The sequence below is a fragment of the Vicugna pacos genome, chromosome 20 (assembly GCF_048564905.1).
Source record: "Vicugna pacos chromosome 20, VicPac4, whole genome shotgun sequence".
Taxonomy (NCBI): domain Eukaryota; kingdom Metazoa; phylum Chordata; class Mammalia; order Artiodactyla; family Camelidae; genus Vicugna; species Vicugna pacos.
In genome coordinates, this window is record NC_133006.1 from 24,647,930 (window position 1) to 24,667,210 (window position 19,281).

Genomic DNA, 19,281 nt, shown 5'->3' on the forward strand with positions numbered 1-19,281 from the left:
TGAGAAGAAAACATCCTATGGGAGGCTAGGAAGAAGGCTAAGCCATGAGTTCCTAGAAAACCCCATAGTTCTGGACCACAGAGAACTTTCCAGAACTGTGATGAGAAATCCAGGACAGAATCAGGAACATGAAGAAAGGAGATGTGGGGGGACTGGGCCAGCTGTCCTCCCAGAATTCTGTCCTCAGTGGGGACCTTCCCATCTGACATCTGACTGCTGGGAAATCGGTCCCCAACCAGAATTATCAAGGTGAAAAATTTGTCTTTCATTTTCACACGTGCTTTACAAAGAGTCAGTGCTAGCACTCAGCTCCAGAATGGCAAGCATGTGTGTGTGGATGGTTCTTCCCAGTAAGGAGGCAGGCAGACTTGTACCTGGGCCTGAATCCCCAGTGAGACAAGAAAACTCAGATCCCCTCCTCCCTTCCCTATCTCAGCACTTCTTCCTCCAGATCACAACTCCCGCCACCACAGCTGCAGTGACCACAAAGAGAACCAGGCCAACAATGATGCCCATGATGGGGACGGTGGGCTGAGGAGGCGGCTCTGCAAAGAGAAGGGAAGGGCCCTGATCTCGGGCTTGAGTCCTGGCCTTGCTGAAGTTCTCCAGAAGGGCTTCTGCTTTACCTGAGAAGAAGCTCCACCCCCGTGTCCCTCCTCACCCCATCTCAGGGTTAGGGGCTCCTGAAGCCCCTTGTGCTCCACATGGCATGTGTATCTCTGCTCCTCTCCAGGAGGCACCACCAGGGCCGCCCACTTCTGGAAGGTCCCGTCCCCTGCAGGCCTGGTCTCCACGAGCTCCGTGTCCTGGGCCTGGTCCTCCCCATCGCGCTGCCACGTCAGTGAGATGTCCGCAGGGTAGAAGCCCAGGGCCCAGCACCTCAGGGTGGCCTCACAGTCAGAGATGGAGTGGCGGGTCACATGGGTCTTTGAATGGTCTGAGCAAAGAGAATCAGAACATAAAGACTTTAGGTTACCGCCTTTGGCCACTGAAGCACCATCAGGTGACAGTCCTGAGAAAGGAGAGGACAATGGGTTTGAAAAGAAGCAGCACAAACCCGGGACACCAGCCTGGATCGGGTGGGTATGGGAATACCTCGTATTGCTTTCAAAGTATAGAATCAGGTTGAGAGTCAACACAGGAGGCTTCAGGAGTGCAAGAGGGGAAATGCAGACTAATGGTCTTAAGTGAGTGGAGGTTGAATATGTTAGAAAAGCTGGAGTCAGGATGCAAAGATGTTCTCAGATGAAGAACAGGCCTCGAGAGAGAGAGTCATGGTTCACAGGATGGCGGCCTGGGGCAAAGGGTACAGCTGATCAGTTAATTTCAGGGATGGTCTCCCACTTCCTCCCAGAAGAGGCTGCATTCCTTAATTGTCCTTTAGCGAAAATCAAGGCACTGGCGAGTCACTATGTATATTCTGTGCCCTACGGATCCCGTCTCCCTCTCCTCGTGGGATTCGAGCTCCAGCCCGAGGGGAGATCGTGGAGGCCCCGCGGCCCTTCGTTCCTGCGCGCTGCAGCGTCTCCTTCCTGTTCTCCAGGTGTCTGCGGAGCCCTTCCACGCAGGTGCCCTCCAGGTAGTTCCTCTCCTGCTCCGCCACACCGGCCGCCTCCCATTTGCGCTGGGTGATCTGAGCCGCAGGGTCCGCCGCGGTCCAGGAGCGCAGGTCCTCCTTCAGGGCGAGGTAATCCTTGCCGTCGTCGGTGTCCTGCACGTACCCATGGAGGAAGCGCCCGTGCGGCCCCAGGTCGCAGCCTTACCTGCCCTAATAGGTGCGAGACCCCGCCCCCGCCCCGGGTCAGCCCCGCCCACTCAGCCCCGCCTCCGCGGTCAACCGGGCCGCTGGCCTGACCGACAGCGGTGATTAAACCTAAACCGAAAATGAAACCCGGTGAAAGACCCGTCGAGTGCTCCCGGGTCGAGGGCCGGGCAGGTCGCTCAATGTCGGGATGACCCACGGACTGGAGACCCGGGGGATCCCGCCCCGTCCCTGGGGATGAGGATCGTGACCTGTACCCGGGCCCGCGTCGCTCACCGCCTCGCTCTGGTTGGAGCAGCCGCGCAGGGGGTTCAGGCCCACTCGGAAAATGTGTGCGTCCTCCTTGCTTCTCCGTGTCTCCCGATTCCAATACGCCGGTCGCTCCTGCCCCACCCACAGCCCCCGCGTCTCCATCCTCGGATTCCGGGCGTCACTATCGAAGCGCACGAACTGCGTGTCACCCACGTAGCCGACTTCCATGTACCAGGGCTCCCCGAGGCCAGGCCGGGACACCCTCGTTTCGAAATACCTCTTGCAGCCTGGGGGCGGGGAGGGGTGAGACCCTGCCCGACCCTCCTCCGGGCGCGTGTCAGGATCTGCGGTCTAAGGGGCGGAAGTGGGGCGAGGATGAGGGGGCTCGCGAGACGGAAAAGCGGTGGCCGGTGGAAAAAGGGCCAGGACCTCAGGGTGGGAGAGCGGAGAGGGCGGGCTAGAGGTGGGGTGACGGGTCTGGGCAGGGGGCGGCGACGTCGCACTTTCCCCGGGGGTCTTGCCCTCGCTACCCCGGGGGAAGAGGAGCCCTCGCTCCTCCCCCAAAGAGGCAGGTCTCTCCCAACCCTGCACTCACTCGTCCAGGTCTGGGTCAGGGCCAGGGCCTCGGAGAGCAGCAGGAGAAGGGTTCGGGGCCCCCAGATTCTCATCCTCAGAGTCTGCGAGAACTAGAATGAGAACAGACCCATGCTGAGTTTGTAACTGGAAACCGATTGGCTTCTTTAGAAACGCGACACCAATGGGAGTGAGAACTGGGACTGTGTCGCGGGTGTCCAGGTAGGAAGGCCCGGGGAAATGGGGCATCCCCAGCACAGATTGTCCCCGTCCTCGATGAGACCCCTCCACCCCTGAGAGCCACGGCCTCCTGGGGACCTGGGACTTCGCTGTGATCCCACCCCTCCTGCACTGAGAGCTGTTCTTCACACCATCTCACTGAGTCCTGTCCCAGTGGCTAATTCAGCAATTTTCAAAGCTTTTGGTCAGAATATCTATACAGTCTTCCAAGTTAGGAACACCTTAAGGATGATAATGTTTACATGGCTACTTCTATCGATATTTTCGATACTAGGAATAATAGTGTTAAATTTAAAAAATTGTAATAACCTTTAATGGAAAAAAATATGAAAACGAATATATGTATGTATATGTAAGACTGGGACATTGTGCTGTACACCAGAGATTGACACATTGTAGTTGACAGTACTTCAATTTAAAAAATTCACTTAGGTAAATATTTGTGGGAATACAGAACAATGTGTTGTCTCCTAAAGAATAACGAGTATACAAAATTCCCTTGTAACAGGTTAAGGCTGTTAAACAGAAACCAGATGCTTCCTGGAGGCAAACGATGTTAGTCTCAGAAAACTGAGCAAACATGAACAGAAAACTGCTCCAGCATTTACACTCTGCCTTTGCTAAAGGGAGGTCAAAAGGCTGTCTGTGACACAGACCTGACCAATTCACAAGTTGGAAGAATGAAGCCAGGAGGAGACAGGACGATGACTATCTTTTAATAACTAACCTAGAGCGCTGGGGGCCTGGTGCTTGCTACTAGGCTTCAGTCACCCTCTAAACTACTCTTAGGTTATTTCCTGCTAGAGAATCATAATAAATATGATGCAGACCGGGCATTCAGGGCTCTTGATTCATGAGGTCTTGACTCCCCTGGTCCCATCTTTTATCTTACTCTTGTATCTGTTTTTCGTAAGTGCTGTGTCGCCTGTTTACAGGAACCGTTGTTGCGCTGGCCGCAACAAATATTAATATCCCACTATGTTTAATACGAAAAATGACTATTTCCCAAAATAAGCATGGTAGTGAGAAGGTGGAGCTTTTTACATTTTTGCATTTTTGCAGGTCTCTTTCTCGTCTGTCTCATTAGAAGACCACTGGATTTTCAAGTTTGCTTCTGTGTTTAATCCTTTATTTTGATTGGAGTCTATAAAGAGTCTCACACATATGTAGCAGTAGTATTTTTAATAACCTTTTCAGATAATTGTGGAATGTTCCTTTTTGATACAAAACTAAACCACAAGTGGTAGCTTCTCAAAGGTTATTTGCAATGTGGGCCTGAAAGAATATGACTGAACATTTCCTATTCTGTTACATTAAAATCCATAGGCCTTTCTTGCACACTGAATGTCTCTTGTATTGATGAACAATGTCTTTTAGCTAATACATTGTTTCACTGAGTTATATAGATCTTCCAACGTACACAATGATGTCATGGTCTTCTTTTGTCTCACTGTATCATGGTCTCAGGTGTCCTTGTGTGATGTCGACATTCTGTGAGATGACTTATGTCAACAGCAGAATGACACAGCCGAGTGGGGAGCCCCGGCCCTGCTTCTCACAACACTGAGGCCCGTGTAAGTGTCAGACCAGTTCCTGTGGTCAGAGGCTGCTTTGTCCCTCTTGAATTCAATATTTGAAAGTAACTATATCCCAAACGAAAAATAACTAAAGAGTATTAGAAAACAATTTGGAAAAGAAGAAATGCTAATGTCAAACAAATATATTAGCAATAAATAAATGTAAGCAAAAAATGAAAATGTGGAATAAGAAATGGGAATGAATTAAAATCTATCATTTTGGTACAATGAAAATAAATGAGAGAATTGGTTTTGAAAGGAAGTTAGGGAAAATATACTGTTATAAAGATTAATCGGATTGAAAACTGTTACAAAATTTCTAAAGGGCACCTTTGCAAAATGTCTCAACAATTTCAATATGCTTACATTTTGACACAGAAATTTTTCTTTTAGAAATTTATCCTAAGAAGATGATTAGACATGGTCTCAAAAATACATTCAAGGATGTATCTTGAATTGTGGTTTATAGAAGCAAACAGTGGAAACAATCTCAATGCTACAATCACTGTAATGATGGTTACTGTGAGTAGAGGAGCACTGACTATGTCTCAGGCAGTCATTACATGTGATTTACATACAGGGTCAAATTATGCCTCAAAGCAAACCCATAAGGGGCCCAATATGTGATCCTTTTGTGCAAACAGAAAGGGAGCCTCAGAGAGGCTAAGGAGCACCTATTTCGAGGCCACCTTGCATTAGGATCTGGAGACACCAGAGAGCAACAGTTAGGCCCCTGCTGATGGGAGACAGGCTCTGCTGTGCAGGAGAGGGACAGAAATGACCGAGACAGATGCACATCACAACTGCGCTAAGTGCTGTGAGGAAGAGCTCATGATGCCATGAGAGCAGGTAACAGGAGTCCTGGCAGTTACCATGCTGCTGTTATCAATAATATCTGAAAGATGGAAAAGATAAATGGAATATGAAACAAAACCAGAATTCTATAGAATTATATACAATCATAGAATGAAAAAGAGCTCTTGGGAATTAAAAATAATATCACTGAATGAATAATTGAATAGATGAAGTGGAAGATTAGAGTCATACTGTCAGTAAGTAGTTGGAAAAATAATGACAAGGAGGAGAGAAGACCTGTTAGAACACTCGCCTGTCAATCAAGGGATTCTAACAAGTTAATAAAAGGAGTTTCAAAAATAATGGAGAGTAGGAATCATAAGAAAACTCAGATTAAGACCAACATTTACATCCTGAATGGCCTAACCAGATTCTTAGTGCAGTGGATGAAAACAGACCCAGCCCAAGACACATCACAATGACATTTCAGACAGAGGGTGGAAAAGAAGAGACCTTGAAAACTTCAAGGGGCTAGAAGATAGTGAAGCAATGCTTTCTGAATTCTGAGAGAAAACAAGTATTTCCAACAGAGTTAAATATGAAGTCAACATGTAAGGCCTAGGGGAGCCTAAGACATTTCAGAGTGTCAGTGTTGTACTTTCCGTGCTCTTTTCCCTGGAATACTATTAGGCAAAGTTGGTGGGGGAGGCGGGGATGATGAAAAAACAAGGAACAGGAAACACATGGGATCCAGACCTCAGGGGAGCCAAACAAGAGAGGGAGAGGGCAGCCCAGGAGGTGGTGAAGGAGATCGGGATGTCAGCCCTGCCCCACGTGTGCAGGGACCCTGTCCACACCAGGCAGGACTGAGGACTGTGGGACAGGTCTGTGCATAGAGATGAAGTTGGTGGAATACCAGATGTGCTCAAAGATATTTGGGAAGCCTTAGGCTCTGTGGAGAGATTGGGAATGATTTAAAGTGAGTACAACAAAACTAAGGTATTGTTTATTCCAGGGAAAATAAAAAAATCATTCAAGGAAAGGAAAGTGATCATCGTCTACTAAGTGCTCAGTTGTGACTAGCATTTCCATCATTATAACAATGCAAACACTGCACCGTGAGCTAATCAACATGGTAAGATTTAAAAATTTATGAATTACAATTATAGTGGGAGGATGGTGGTGTGTGAAAGAAGAACCAATTAACTAAAGATGGTACATAAAACTGAAAACAAAGGAGTATTATGAACATGCTATTTAGAGGCATAGAAGAAATAATTAGAGAATCAGCTGAAAGTTTTTAAAAAAAATTTTGTGGGGGAATTGTTTATTTATTTATCTATTTTTTTGATGAAATTACTGGGGATTGAACCCAGGACTTCGTGCATGCTAAACACATACTCTACCACTAGGTATACCCTCCCCACTGAGTTAAAAGTTAAAAAAATAGCTTCTCTCTGAGATTCAGGAGATGGGGGGAACTGGAAGATTGGGGACATCTGTTTGATATGAAGTCTTGCAGAAGTATTTTACTTGTAAAGGTCTATTCATATATCCATTAGCTAAAAATAAAAAGACAACCCAGTAGATGCAAGATGGATTCGGGAATTGTTCTGTAAGGAGAGTCATAGACATGGGGCAAGTGTTCGAAGGGAACTGGACATAGAGTGGTGGATATTCATGGGAGAATTTCAATTTGATTTATTTAGATTTGTTTGATTAATTTTAATGGGAGCAATGACAGCTGTAGGCAGGAATGAAGGAGGCAGCAGGAGTGGGAAACTGATAATACAGGGGAGGGAGAAGCCACACCCTGTGCCCTCCCTGAGGGGCAGCCTTAGACAGGAGGGACCATCCATCATCACTGGTGGGAAGGTGAGGATACAGGTGCAGATGCAGGAGTGCGGGAGGATGATGGTGTCATTCTTACCTGAGTCCTCTTTTATTTTCTGAGTGAAAACAGAAGATATTAAGAATAAGCTTTGTGGATGGAGTGGAGGGGATTGAGGAGGGAGGAGGAAGTGGGAGACAGCCCTCTCAGGAGGTGGGAGAGTGAGCTGACTCAGGACATGGCATCTGAGAGTGCAGGGTGGGGGCCACTGAGGTCTGTGCTTATCAGCTTAGAGATAGAAAGTTTCAGCACTTGGTCAACATCAGAAGGATGTGTAATAAACTAAAAGAAAATGCAAACAGATATCTCTGGTGTAAGAATTATGGTTCACTTTTCTTTGTCATTGATCATTTTAACATTTATACTTTGTTTTACAGTGAATATACATTATATTATATATTACATGTATACAACATAATCAGGATTTTAAAACTTTGTGAAATTTTTAGAAAGGAAGACAGATGGATAGAAAAAGACAAGAGCAAGAGCAAGGAGGTGCAGAGCTGCAGGACAACCAGGATCTCTCCCTTCTTTTGGGATATGGTCATTTATTAGTATCTTATAAACTCTTTGGCAATTCTAACAAATTTGTTTTTGTATTTTGTGTGGCATTTTTAGCTATATCCATGGACAAATTTGTCCATACAATTCAGCCCATCTTTTCCAGTAATGGAATTTCTGAGGCAGAAGATCTAAGTCAACAGGTCTGGAGTAGAGGATCATAATGTGCGTCCTGATACATGAGCTGAAGATGAATGTCCAGTGTTTCAGAAGCGTAAGAGACTTTAATGCCATTTGCTTTTTGAAAACATTATTTATGTGCACAAAAGAGAATTCAAAAGATACTCGAGTATACAAAAATAAATAAGTCATATTGTTTCCCTCATCCCCTGGTCACTCAGGCCCTCTACTCAGAAGCCACTGCAGTTAGTAATTTCTCATTTCTCTTCTCAGAAAAATATATTTATGCGTTACTATATACTGTTATCTGAGTAAAATCTCCCGCCATGGACAGGGAGAAATTATTTGCAAATTCACATATCTGATACAGGACCTGTTTTAGAACATACATGGAACTCTTAAACTCAGCAATATGAAAGCAAACAACAATTGAAAAGTGGAGAAAAGTCTGATAAACTTTATATCATAGATTTATCAGTGGAAATGGGTATGAAATGATGGTCAACATTATGTTGTCAGGATATGTAAATAAAAACAACAGTGATGCACCATCACACCTATGAGAACAGCTAGAATCCAAGAACAGGAGATGCCAAGCAGGACGTGGAGCCGCAGAAGCCCACCCAGCACTGCTGCAGGAATACGAAGCAGCGCAGCCACTGCAGGGACGGGCAGCAGTTTCTTACAACCTAGACATAGACTCACCATCCAACCTGCTGATCACTCCAGTACTGCTTCATCTCATTTGAAAACTTCTGTTTGCACAAAACCCTGCACACCAATGTTTATAACAGAGCACCCCTCAAGTGTGGGCTGCACTTAGTGGCTTTCTTCTAGAGACTACAGTATGGAAAGTGGGGAAGGAAAAATAAAGTTCAGAAGGAGAAATCTGGCAAACGTACAATAGCCAGGTGATGAGGTGAACATGTTAGTGATAATCAAGTGGAGAGCACACAGCCTGGATGTGTGGAGAATGTCACTTCATCTCTGTGGTTTTTTCCCCCAAACCCTTTGCCACAGTCAATCAAGTCAAATGAGAGACAGTCTGCAACATCCCTGAGCAGTGCTCTCCAAGGTCATCAAAACCAGGGGAAGTCTGCCACAGCCCGAGAAGCCTGAAGGAGACAGGATTGGGACTCAGTGTAGTGTGGTTTTGATAGGATCCTGGATCAGAAAAAAGGAAAATTAATGAAATCTAGATAAATTTTAGAATTCAGTAATATTATATCAATATTGCTTCATTAGCTGTGACAAATGTATAAGATGTTCCCACAGGGAAACTGAGTGTGGGATATACAGTAACTCTGTACTAACTTTGTTACTTTTTTGTAAATCTCAAACTATACTAAAAATTTAAAAAATTTAATATTTGTCAGAAGTGAAGAGGCAGTGGAAGAAACTGATCAACTTTTGAGTTTTTCAGGTTGTTTTCATCAATGAGGTTGTGAAAGGAGTATTGAAGAGATAAGATGTGAACCTTAGAGTCAGGGCAGGGGTCCAGAGCTCTCCTCTCCTCCACTCCCTGCCCCACCCCCAGCCTGAACCCAGAACTACTCAGAAGGCATCTTCATCTCCCATCTCTGACTCAGACCACAGCCCCTCTGCTTCTTGAGCTATGCTGAATAGGAGAGAGCAGAGTGGTGGCGCCCTCGTGTGGCCACAGGGATGATGACAGGAGACCTGAGCTCCCTTTTCAGTCATTGTTCTGACTATTCAAAGTCCTTTGTATTTGCATATAAACTGTAGAATCAGCAGGTAAGTTTCTTAAGAGACACTGTCAGAGTCTTGATTAGAGTTTAGGGTTCCGAATTGAATTGCTCTCAATGTATAGATTGATTTTGGGAGAACTGGGGCCTTAACAATATTGACAATGCCAATAAGTGAATACGGAGTTTATCCCCATTTCTTTAGTTTTTCCTTATTTTCTCTCAGGAGTAGTATATAGACTTCAGCGTTTAAATCTGGCACACTCTCTTTAAAATAATGCCTAAGTATTTTATTTTGATGCTATTATGAATGGGATTTTAAATTATTCATTTTCTTAATGTTACCTTACTGGTACATAGCAACCCAATTGACCTTGTAGCCTGCAGGCTCCTTTCATTTACTTGTTAGTTCTAGAAGCTATCTTTGGGGAATTTCTGTGCATACAATCACGTCACCTGCAAATGAATACACTTCACTTCTATTTTATCTTATCTTTACTTATCTCTTTTATTGCTTTTCCTTGGTCAATGCTCTGGCTAGGACCTCTGGTACAATAGAAATGTATTAGATGTTCAGTAGAAATGGTGAGTGTTGGCATCCTTATCTTGTTCCTTACATTAAGTAAAAAGTATCCAGTCTTTCACCATAAAGTATGATGTCAATTCTAGCTTTTCCGTAGATGTCATTCATCAAATTAAACAAGTGGCCTTTTACTCGCAGTGTGCTGAGAGATTTGATACATTAATATGATACATTATATTGATTTCTATATATTCATCCAAAGGTGCCTCCTGAGATAAATTGTTCTTGCTCATAATATGTTGGATTCCACTTGCTGAAGTTTCCTTAAGGATTCATGAGTGACATTGACTTGAAGTTACTTTTTTTGACACCTTTATCTGGTTTTGGTATCAGGGTATTACTAACCTCATAAAACAATTTGGGAAGTGTTTCTTCCTCTTGCATTTTCTCCAACAGTTTGTATAAGACTGGTGTTAGTAATTAAATGTTGGATAGAATTCACCAGGTTCCATCAGAGCATGGAGTTTTCTTTGTGGAATTAAAAAAATTATGTATTTAATATCTTTAATTCATATGAGATTAATTAGTTTTCCTATTTTTGCTTAATTCAGTTCAGTAAATGATGTCTTTAAAGAAATTGGTTCATTTTTTTGCTCATCAAATTTATTTGCTTAAATTGCTTGTGAAAGTCTCTTATTATTCGTTTTAAGTAATAAATCTCTGCTTTTGAAACATTCCACAAATTTTTATTTTATTTTCATTGAGTTAAAAAGATTTCTAATTTCCCTTCTGATTTCTTCTTTAAACCAGGATAATCCATGGGTTTAAAGTGTGTTGGTTAATTTCTGAATGTTAAGAAGTTTCCAAACTTCCTTTGTCCTTCATTCTCACTGTTTACTCTCAGAATTTTATTTTAAGTTCTTGAATTTATAGATTTCAAAACACAGCACAACTATTATTTCCAAAAAATTACAGCACACCAACAATAAGAAAAAAGAAAAGCCAAACAAACACGTTTTTCAAAAGTTGTGCAATACAGGGTAATGATAAACTGATGATTTTCCTAAATCTCAGAGTGACGAAGGTACAGCCCAAGCACGCTGTAGCCCATACTGCCTTTGGACTCAGTCTGTGACATCAGCCCCGCCCTGGTGTCCAGCTTGCTCACCCAGCAGGCACATTTTGGAATTGCAGCCCCGCAATCACGTGAGCCAAGTTTTAAATGCATTTTTATCTATATATGCACGCATGTATTGGGGCTCTGCTTCTCTGACGCACAGTGTCTAATACAGGACTGTTACAGGCACTAACAATAACTGCTAAACCCTTGCGGTTTTCAAGGAATTTCTAAGGCAGGTGGTGGCTGTGCGATCACGTGACACCCACTGGCCAGGAAAGCACGTGAGCAGAAGAAACTCTCCTTGCCCGGGGGGAAAGGTGGAGGGTGAGATGAACCATCCCTGAGGAAGGAGCGTTTCAGCAGAGATGCAGGGGTAAGACCAGAGGTTAGGGCAGGTCGCTGCGGTGGAATGTGCTAGATGAGGGAAGAACAAGGGATCAAAAGTCCTGGCATGGAAAGGACAGATTTGAGACCAGGGTGGCCGGGACAAGGACAGCTACATCCTGTGCCTTCTATCCGGGGGCTCCCTCCCTCCACCTGCTCCACCTGCACACTCAGCACGTGGACCCACCGGCTGACATCAGAAGCCCTAGGATTACAAAATAGTAGGACCTGGAGGCCCTGGGCCTTCTAGCCTAGTGGCTTTGTTCTGGAGATACTGAAGCTGAAGCCACAGAAGGAAGTGACCGCCCCAGGAAACGGAGGGTGTGGCAGGGATGGAACTTGCTGACCTGAGGCCAGTGGGCTTTCCACAAAGAGAACAAATGTAATTGGCGGGGGAGGGGGCGGAATTTGAGGGGAGAGTGAGCCAACGACCAGGGGGTGAGATGCAGATATTGGGGAGAGTCCTACTTTCAGGCAAGTTACACCTCCTTCTCCATCATGAGAGCATTTCCAAAACTCCTCCACTCCTCCTCATCCTCTACTTCTTTAAGCCCTGCTCAAGAACTACTTCCTTCTGGAATGTTTTCTTATGGAGGTGTTGAACTAACATTTCCACTGTTTTACTCCAAATACTCTCAGTGCCTAATCAGTGTGGGATTTGAATTCACTTGTGAGGTTGTGGGGTTTCATGCTGGTACTTTGGTTCCCAGGTATCATTGTCAAAATGGACTTTATCCAATAGACATAAAGGGACCTAGATCTTCCCTTTTGTCAATGAATGAAAATCTAAAAAATAGCCATTGGTACCTACATGGAAAGACGTGGGGAATTCCTACCGCACACAGTTGCCATGTACTACAGGGTACTTCCTCAGGGGACCTCGGCTCCCTTCAGCCAGTGAGTCCTGGGTCCGAGAATTGGCTCAGGTCTGGAAACTGAATAAGGGATGGTAGCTTTCTATTAGGCAGCTCATCTCAGCCTAAAATTTAGTTATTCCTATCTATTGATTATCATGCTAAGCAACTCTTGTTGTCTGTCCATCCACCTTGCCCCTAGAAACACCACAATCTATGAAGCATTTCCATAAAGACTTTGAGGTCAGAATTTCCTGCTTCCATTGTGACATTGCTGGTTTTAGGGATTTAGTCCTTGTTTCTGTCTTGCTGTCACCTGTCCTCTGACTTTCTGGGACACTATCACCCCTGTTACTGCTGTAATATTCTCTCCTAGAGTCAGTCCCCGCCTACAAAGGACAGACACACTGAGGTCACTACTCTGCTCACTTGCTCAGTCCTTATTGCCTGAGAAACAGTTTCCCTTGGAAGACAGACTCGTGGGTTTTTCCCAGTTTTATTTTGTGCTACCACGTCCACTCGCCTGAGCTTTTTCATGTCTTTCTGTTCAATCACCACGGTGGTTCTGGCATCTCTGCTTCATTTGATGTGCAGCCAGAACTTCCTGTTAGAACAGCTTTATTGAGATATAAATGAGACATCTCTTTCAACCATTGGAAAGAATCAATTACAGCATATTCACAGAGAGGTGTGACCATACGCACAATAAATTTTGGAACATTTTGGTCCCTCAAACCATTTTTCTGTCTCTCACAAGTGGTGATCTCCTGTCCACCCTACAGCCACCTGTCCCTACAGCACACACAGTGATATTTGTATGTTCAGAAAAAAAGATCCTACGCATATGGGTCCCCTATTCCAACCTGCTGTAAATCTATGTTACATCTGTGGTATAAACCATCAGTTTGGCCTGGAGCCAGCACTAGGATTACTAGATCTAAGGGCAGAGAGAGGGAGTGGCTGCAGAGAAGACAGAAATCCAGCAAGATTTAAAGGAAGATGGGAAACTTTTGGGTCCCTCTTCTTCACTAATTCTAGAATCTAGTTCCTTAAAAAAGATGGGAGAAAGATGCAAAGAAGAATCGGGCCAGAGCTGGATAATGCTGAGAATTTCTCTCTTGATACCACTGAGATCCTGTGTGCAGGGACCCCTTGGAATTGTGGGGACAATGACAGGCAAAAATGACTCCTCCTGCTGTCAGAGATGGGGGACACCCAGAGCAGAATGAGGCCAGAATTCTACATATGAAGAAGAACATCATAATTTTAAAAATCCTAAAAGGGCAAAATATGAACACACACAAAAAGGACAGCGGCTGAGGGCTGGACTTTTTCCTGAGCCTAGGGTGACATGGTCACAGGAAGCCCTCGTTATCAATGTCCTCCAGACAGGACAAGGCCCAGGTGACTTCTGAGTCTCTGTGATCACAGGATCTGGTGGGACCAGGTTCTACTGAAATTACAGGGACACAGGACCAGAGAAGATGACCCATCCCAGTAGTGACCACTTCCCAGCCCACAAGGAACTGAGCACTGACTGTGCACAGTCCTTGCCACACTCCCTCCTCACAGCCTTCTGTCCTCCCTGCAACAGGCTCAGTACAACAAGCATGCAGATTCTGGAAGGTTCTCAGTGCTTCTTTATTTCCACTCACAAATTTTAGGAATCTTCACCTTTATTATTTCATTAATGGCTTGTGGCACGAATTACAAAAAAAAAATTCATATCCAGATTTATTTTCATTAGGAAAGTAAGACATTATTATAAAATGTAGCACAAAGTTAAGACAGGGATGGAGACGGCCCAGCCCCACCTCTGCTGGAAAAGGAAAGTCAACCAGGGAAGAAAACACAGGTCAGGGTGGGGGTGGGGGGAGGTCGTGGAGGGCAGGGTTGGGCCAGTCTCCCCACCTCCTCACATTGTGCTAATAGAAGCACAGACACATTCAGGTGCAGCTGCAGAAACAGGAGTCAGGGGATCTGAAGTCACAAAGTGAACACATCGTGTATCACTCAGTCCCTCACAAGGCAGCTGTCTCACACTGTGAAAGAAAAGAATCAGGAACCGATTCAGGTCAGTCATGGAAGTGCTGACATTCTCAACAGCCCCTCACATGCTCAAAATGTCCCACTCAGAGAATCCCCACACCCAGGGCATCCCCTCTGCCCCAACCCCTCTCCCAGTCTAGGGCCCCCAGTGTCTCACCTCTGGGATCTGTGAGAGACACATCAGAGCCCTGGGCACTGTCACTGCCTGGGGGAGAACAAAACCAGGACGTGGTCAGAGCCCACAGGAGAGAAACCAGAGGAGGAATTCTGAGGTGGGTGAGCTCCCCACATGGCCTCCCAGGTCCACCATCACAAGGGTCTCAGGAACCACACTCACTCCATACTTACTTGCAGCCTGAGCATAGCTCCCTCCTTTTTCACCTGTGAGAAGAAAACATCTTGTGAGAGGCCAGGGAGAAGCCTGAGTCATGAGAGGAACCCCTTGTTCTGGACCACAGAGAACTTTGTAAAACTGGACCAAAAATCCAGGACAGGTTCAGAACATGAAGGAAGGGGGGACTGGACCAACTACCTTCTTCAGGTCTGTCCTCAATGGGGGTCTATCCATCTGACTTCTGACTGCTGGGAATCTGATCCCCAACTGCAATTCCAAGCTGAAAAATTTGTCTTTCATTTTCATAAGTGCTTTACAAAGTGTTAGCCCTCAGCTCCAGACGGGCAAGCACGTGTGTGAACAGTACCTCCCAGTAACGAGGCAGGCAAACTTATACTGGGCTTGACACCCCCCAAGTTGGACAAGAAAAGTCCAATTCCCCCTCCCTTCCCTACCTGAGTGCCTCTTCCTCCAGATCACAACTCCTGCCACCACAGCTCCAATGACCACAAAGAGAACCAGGCCAACAATGATGCCCATGATGGGGACGGTGGGCTGAGGAGGCGGCTCTGCAATGAGAAGGGAACAGGCCCTGACCTCAGGCTTGAGTCCCGACCTTGCTGAAGGTCACCAGAAGGGCTTCTGCTTTATCAGAGAAGAAGCTCCACCCCCGTCTCCCTCCTCACCCCATCTCAGGGTGAGGGGCTCCTGAAGCCCCTCGTGCTGCACGTGGCACGTGTATCTCTGCTCCTCTCCAGGAGGCACAACCAGGGCCGCCCACTTCTGGAAGGTCCCGTCCCCTGCAGGCCTGGTCTCCACGAGCTCCGTGTCCTGGGCCTGGTCCTCCCCATCACGCTGCCAGGTCAGTGAGATCTCCGCAGGGTAGAAGTCCAGGGCCCAGCACCTCAGGGTGGCCTTACGGTCAGACGTGGGATGATGCGTCACATGTGTCCTTGGAGGGTCTGAGGAAGAAGAATAAGAAACTTGTCACTCTGGGTTACCTCCATGAGCCACTGATGCAGCATCAGGTGACCATCCTGAGACTGGACAGGATGATGGGTTTGAAAAGAAGCACAAACCCAGGACACCAGCCTGCACCTGGATGTCTGGGAATATCTCCTAGTCCTCGGAATGTTTAATATTTCAGAATGAAAGACAATATGGGAGGCTCCAGGAATGTAAGGTGGGGAATACAGGGTCATGTTCATGACTTTGGTGGAGGATCAATGCCTCAGAAATGCTGGAATCTGGATTCAAACACGGTCTCGGGCTGAGAACAGGCCTGAGAGAGAAAGTCCTGGTTCACAAGATGGCGGCCGGGGTCAAAGGGCACCGCGGGTCAGTTATTTCGGGGACGGCCTCCCCCTCTTTATCCGAAAGAGCCTGGATTTCCTCACTGTCCTTTAGAGAAGTCGGGCCCCTGGCAAGTCACTCTCCTGTACAGAATGTGGGGACCTGGGCGGACCCCTCCCTCTGCAGCAGGAAGCCGGGCGGTTTCCCGCGGGATCCCGTCTCCTCTCCTCGTGGGATCCGAGCGGCAGCCCGAGGGGAGGCCGTGGAGGCCCCGCGGCCCCTCGTACCTGCGCGCTGCAGCGTCTCCTTCCCGTTCTCCAGGTATCTGCCGAGCCACTCCACGCAGGTGCCCTCCAGGTAGTTCCTGAAATGCTCCGCCACATCACCGGCCGCCTCCCACTTGCGCTGGGTGATCTGAGCCGCCGCGTCCGCCGCGGTCCAGGAGCGCAGGTCGTCGTTCAGGGCGATGTAATCCTTGCCGTCGTAGGAGAACTGCATGTACCCGCGGAGGAGGCGGCCGTCCGGCCCCACGTCGCAGCCAGACATCCTCTGGAAGGTGTGAGACCCTGACCCCGCCCCGCCCCCCACCGTGATTAAACCTCAACTGAAAATGAAACCGGGTCAAGGTCCCGCCGGCTCTTCCCGGGTCGAGGGCCGGGCGGGCCCCGCAATGTCGGGGTGACCCTCGGACCCGGAGACTCGGGGGCCCCCGGCCCGTCCCTGGGGAGGGGGTCGTGAGCTGGACCCGGGCCCGCGTCGCTCACCGGCCTCGCTCTGGTTGTAGTAGCCGCGCACGTTGTTCAGGCTCTCTCGGTACCACTGTGCGTTGCCCTTCGCATTCCGTGTCTCCCGTTCCCAATACTCCGGCCCCTCCTGCTCCACCCACCGCGCCCGCGGCGCCATCCTCGGATTTGGGGCGTCGCCGTCGAACCGCACGAACTGCGTGTCGTCCACGTAGCCGACGATGATGAAGCGGGGCTCCCCGCGGCCGGGCCGGGACACGGTGGTCTCGAAATACCTCAGAGAGTGGGAGCCTGGGGGCGGGGAGGGGGTGAGACCCGGCCCGACCCTTCTACTCCCTCGGGTCCGGGGTCGGAAGTGATGGGGCCCGGAGGACGGGGGAGCTCGTGAGACGGAAAAGGGGCGGCGGGTGGAGAAGAGTCAGGATCAGATGGGACAGAAGAGGGGGCGGGAAGCAAGGGAGCGAGGACCCGGGACCCGGGTGGGGTGATGGGTCTGGGCGGGGGCCGGCGAGGTCGCACCTTCCCCGGGGTCCTGCCCTCCTGTCCAGAGGCCCCTCGCTCCTCCCCCGCAGAGGCCGTTCCCTCCCGACCCGCACTCACCCGCCCGGGTCTCGGTCAGGGCCAGGGCCCCCGAGAGCAGCAGGAGGAGGGCTCGCGTCCCCATGACTGGCCTGCCCCGACTCTGAAGACAAGCTGAGTGGAGGCAGGTCCGTGCGGACTTTATAACCGGGAACCGGGGTGACGCTGATTGGCTTCTCCAGAAACAGAACTCGCAATGGGACTGAGAAGTGGGGCCGCGTCACGAGTGTCCAGGCAGGAGCGCCCGACACAGGTTGTGAGAGAGAAAGTGAAACCTGGGGAGATGGGGAACCCCCAGCACGGAGCGTCCCCACCCCAGACCCCACCCTAGGCACACCCCGAGAACCTTGCCCTTCTGGGGACCTGGGACTTTGCCCTGATCCCTCCCCTCCTGCACCGAGGGCTCTTTGACACACTGTCTCCCGGGTCCTGGCCCAGGGCTGTGTCAGTTTGTGATTTTCAAAACATTTTGGTCAGAATGCTCACACAGTCTTACAAATGAGTTAGAACCCAAGGATAATTTTGTGTATGTGGGTACATCTACCGATATTTTTCATAGTAGGAATAACAGTTTAAATTTTTGTATTAACTTTTGAGAATAATATTAATAATCCATGCATTTAATATAAAGATAGTTTCCCAAAATAAACATGGTAGTGAGAAGGCATAGCTTTTTACATTTTTACATTTTTTCAAGTCTCTTTCTAATTTGTCTCAATAGAAGACCATTGGATTTTCATGCTTGCTGTTACATTTAATCAGTTATTTTGATTTGACGTCTCACACATATGTAGGAGTAGTATTTTAAATAACCTTTTCAGATCATTGTGGATGGTCCTCTTTAATGCTAAACTAAAACTACACACGTGGTAGTTTGTAACAGTTATTTGTATAGTGGACCTGAGATAGTATCACTGAATATTTCCTGTTACGTTAGAATCCAGAGCCTGTTTTGCACGCTGAATGTCTCTGTACTAATGTAAAATTTTAAAAAAAGTAATACATTGTTTCACTACATTATACAGATCTTCCAATGTCATTCATTCTTTCAAGTAAAAACAGTATTCCATAAAAAAAGAGGGTAGTTCAGTTGACACAAATTATTTCACATGGGACACAGTACTTTGAAATGTAGCAGAAGTGCTTTATGTGTACGTCCCATGTCATCATAGAAGATATTAAGGATGAAGACTTAGGAATGATAATTTTAATGCTTCAACCAGGACGTTTTAAAGCAAACCTATTTTTTTCCTACAAGAAACTTGTGAAAATAATTACTACTGCAGTTTGCTTCCATAGTCTCCAGTACTTCGAAGCTGTATTGTACCGCAAAGTCGATGTCAACATAGTGAGGAGGCAAATAGTATCTTAGTAATGCTCTGAAAGTAATTTTGACTGGGCATCTGATTGAATCTCAAACATAGGGAGGGCACACTAGAGCGAGGATACAGTTGTAACTGGACAGAAGCAGTGGTCGCTGTGTTAGCACAGCGAGAGGTTTGGTACACTGAGAGGGACACAGTGCCACCTTGTTTGGTCTGTCCTTAGACAGAATATGTCATGGTCTTGTCTTGTCTTCCTGTATCGTGGTCTCAAGTGTCCCTGTCTGATGTTGATGTTCTGTGAGATGACTTATGTCCACTGCTGGATAACCTGGCTGAGTGGGGAGCATCAGCTCCGCTTCCTACAACACTGAGGTCAATGTAAGTTTCAGACTAGTTCCTGTTGTGAGAGGCTGCTTTGTCCTTTTTGAATTCAATATTTTAAAAGAACTACATCAAAAAAAAATTAGAGAATGATTTAGAAAAGAAGAAATGCTAGACAAACATATTAGTAATAAATGTAAACAAAAATGAAAATGTGGAATAAGAAATGGGTATGAATTAAAATCTATCATCTTGGCAAAGATGTAAGTGAATGAGGGG

At 47.0% G+C, this 19,281-nt stretch overlaps 1 protein-coding gene, 1 long non-coding RNA gene and 1 pseudogene across 8 annotated transcripts in view; 1 reads left to right on the plus strand and 2 right to left on the minus strand.

Moving 5' to 3' along the window:
* Nucleotides 1-17,508, minus strand: part of LOC102541718 (BOLA class I histocompatibility antigen, alpha chain BL3-6-like) — a 102,935-nt gene extending 85,427 nt beyond the window's left edge. For 4 of the 6 annotated variants that reach the window (XR_012062269.1, XM_072945437.1, XM_072945435.1 and 1 more), the window contains exons 1-5: nucleotides 17,378-17,508; nucleotides 16,799-17,068; nucleotides 16,322-16,600; nucleotides 15,428-15,703; nucleotides 15,197-15,310 (exon numbers count right to left, since the gene is read on the minus strand). Coding sequence is in view for 5 of the 6 variants with exons in the window: in XM_072945437.1 (XP_072801538.1) it covers nucleotides 15,197-15,310; nucleotides 15,428-15,703; nucleotides 16,322-16,600; nucleotides 16,799-17,068; nucleotides 17,378-17,441 (1,003 nt within the window). In the remaining variant the exon portion in view is untranslated. Of the gene's footprint in view, nucleotides 1-13,981; nucleotides 14,401-14,490; nucleotides 14,613-14,755; nucleotides 14,789-15,196; nucleotides 15,311-15,427; nucleotides 15,704-16,321; nucleotides 16,601-16,798; nucleotides 17,069-17,377 lie in introns of those variants that run through there. The other 2 variants (XM_072945436.1, XM_072945434.1) reach the window with 2 other exon arrangements.
* Nucleotides 14-2,690, minus strand: LOC140687748 (patr class I histocompatibility antigen, A-126 alpha chain-like; annotated as a pseudogene).
* Nucleotides 2,236-7,673, plus strand: LOC140687749 (uncharacterized). 2 transcript variants are annotated; one of them, XR_012062271.1, is made up of 4 exons: nucleotides 2,236-2,317; nucleotides 2,759-2,809; nucleotides 6,215-6,334; nucleotides 7,468-7,673. It is a non-coding gene; the product is annotated as an uncharacterized lncRNA (long non-coding RNA). The 2 variants fall into 2 exon arrangements; XR_012062272.1 differs by lacking the exon at nucleotides 2,236-2,317 and adding an exon at nucleotides 2,420-2,449.
* Nucleotides 17,509-19,281: the final 1,773 nt, after the last annotated feature.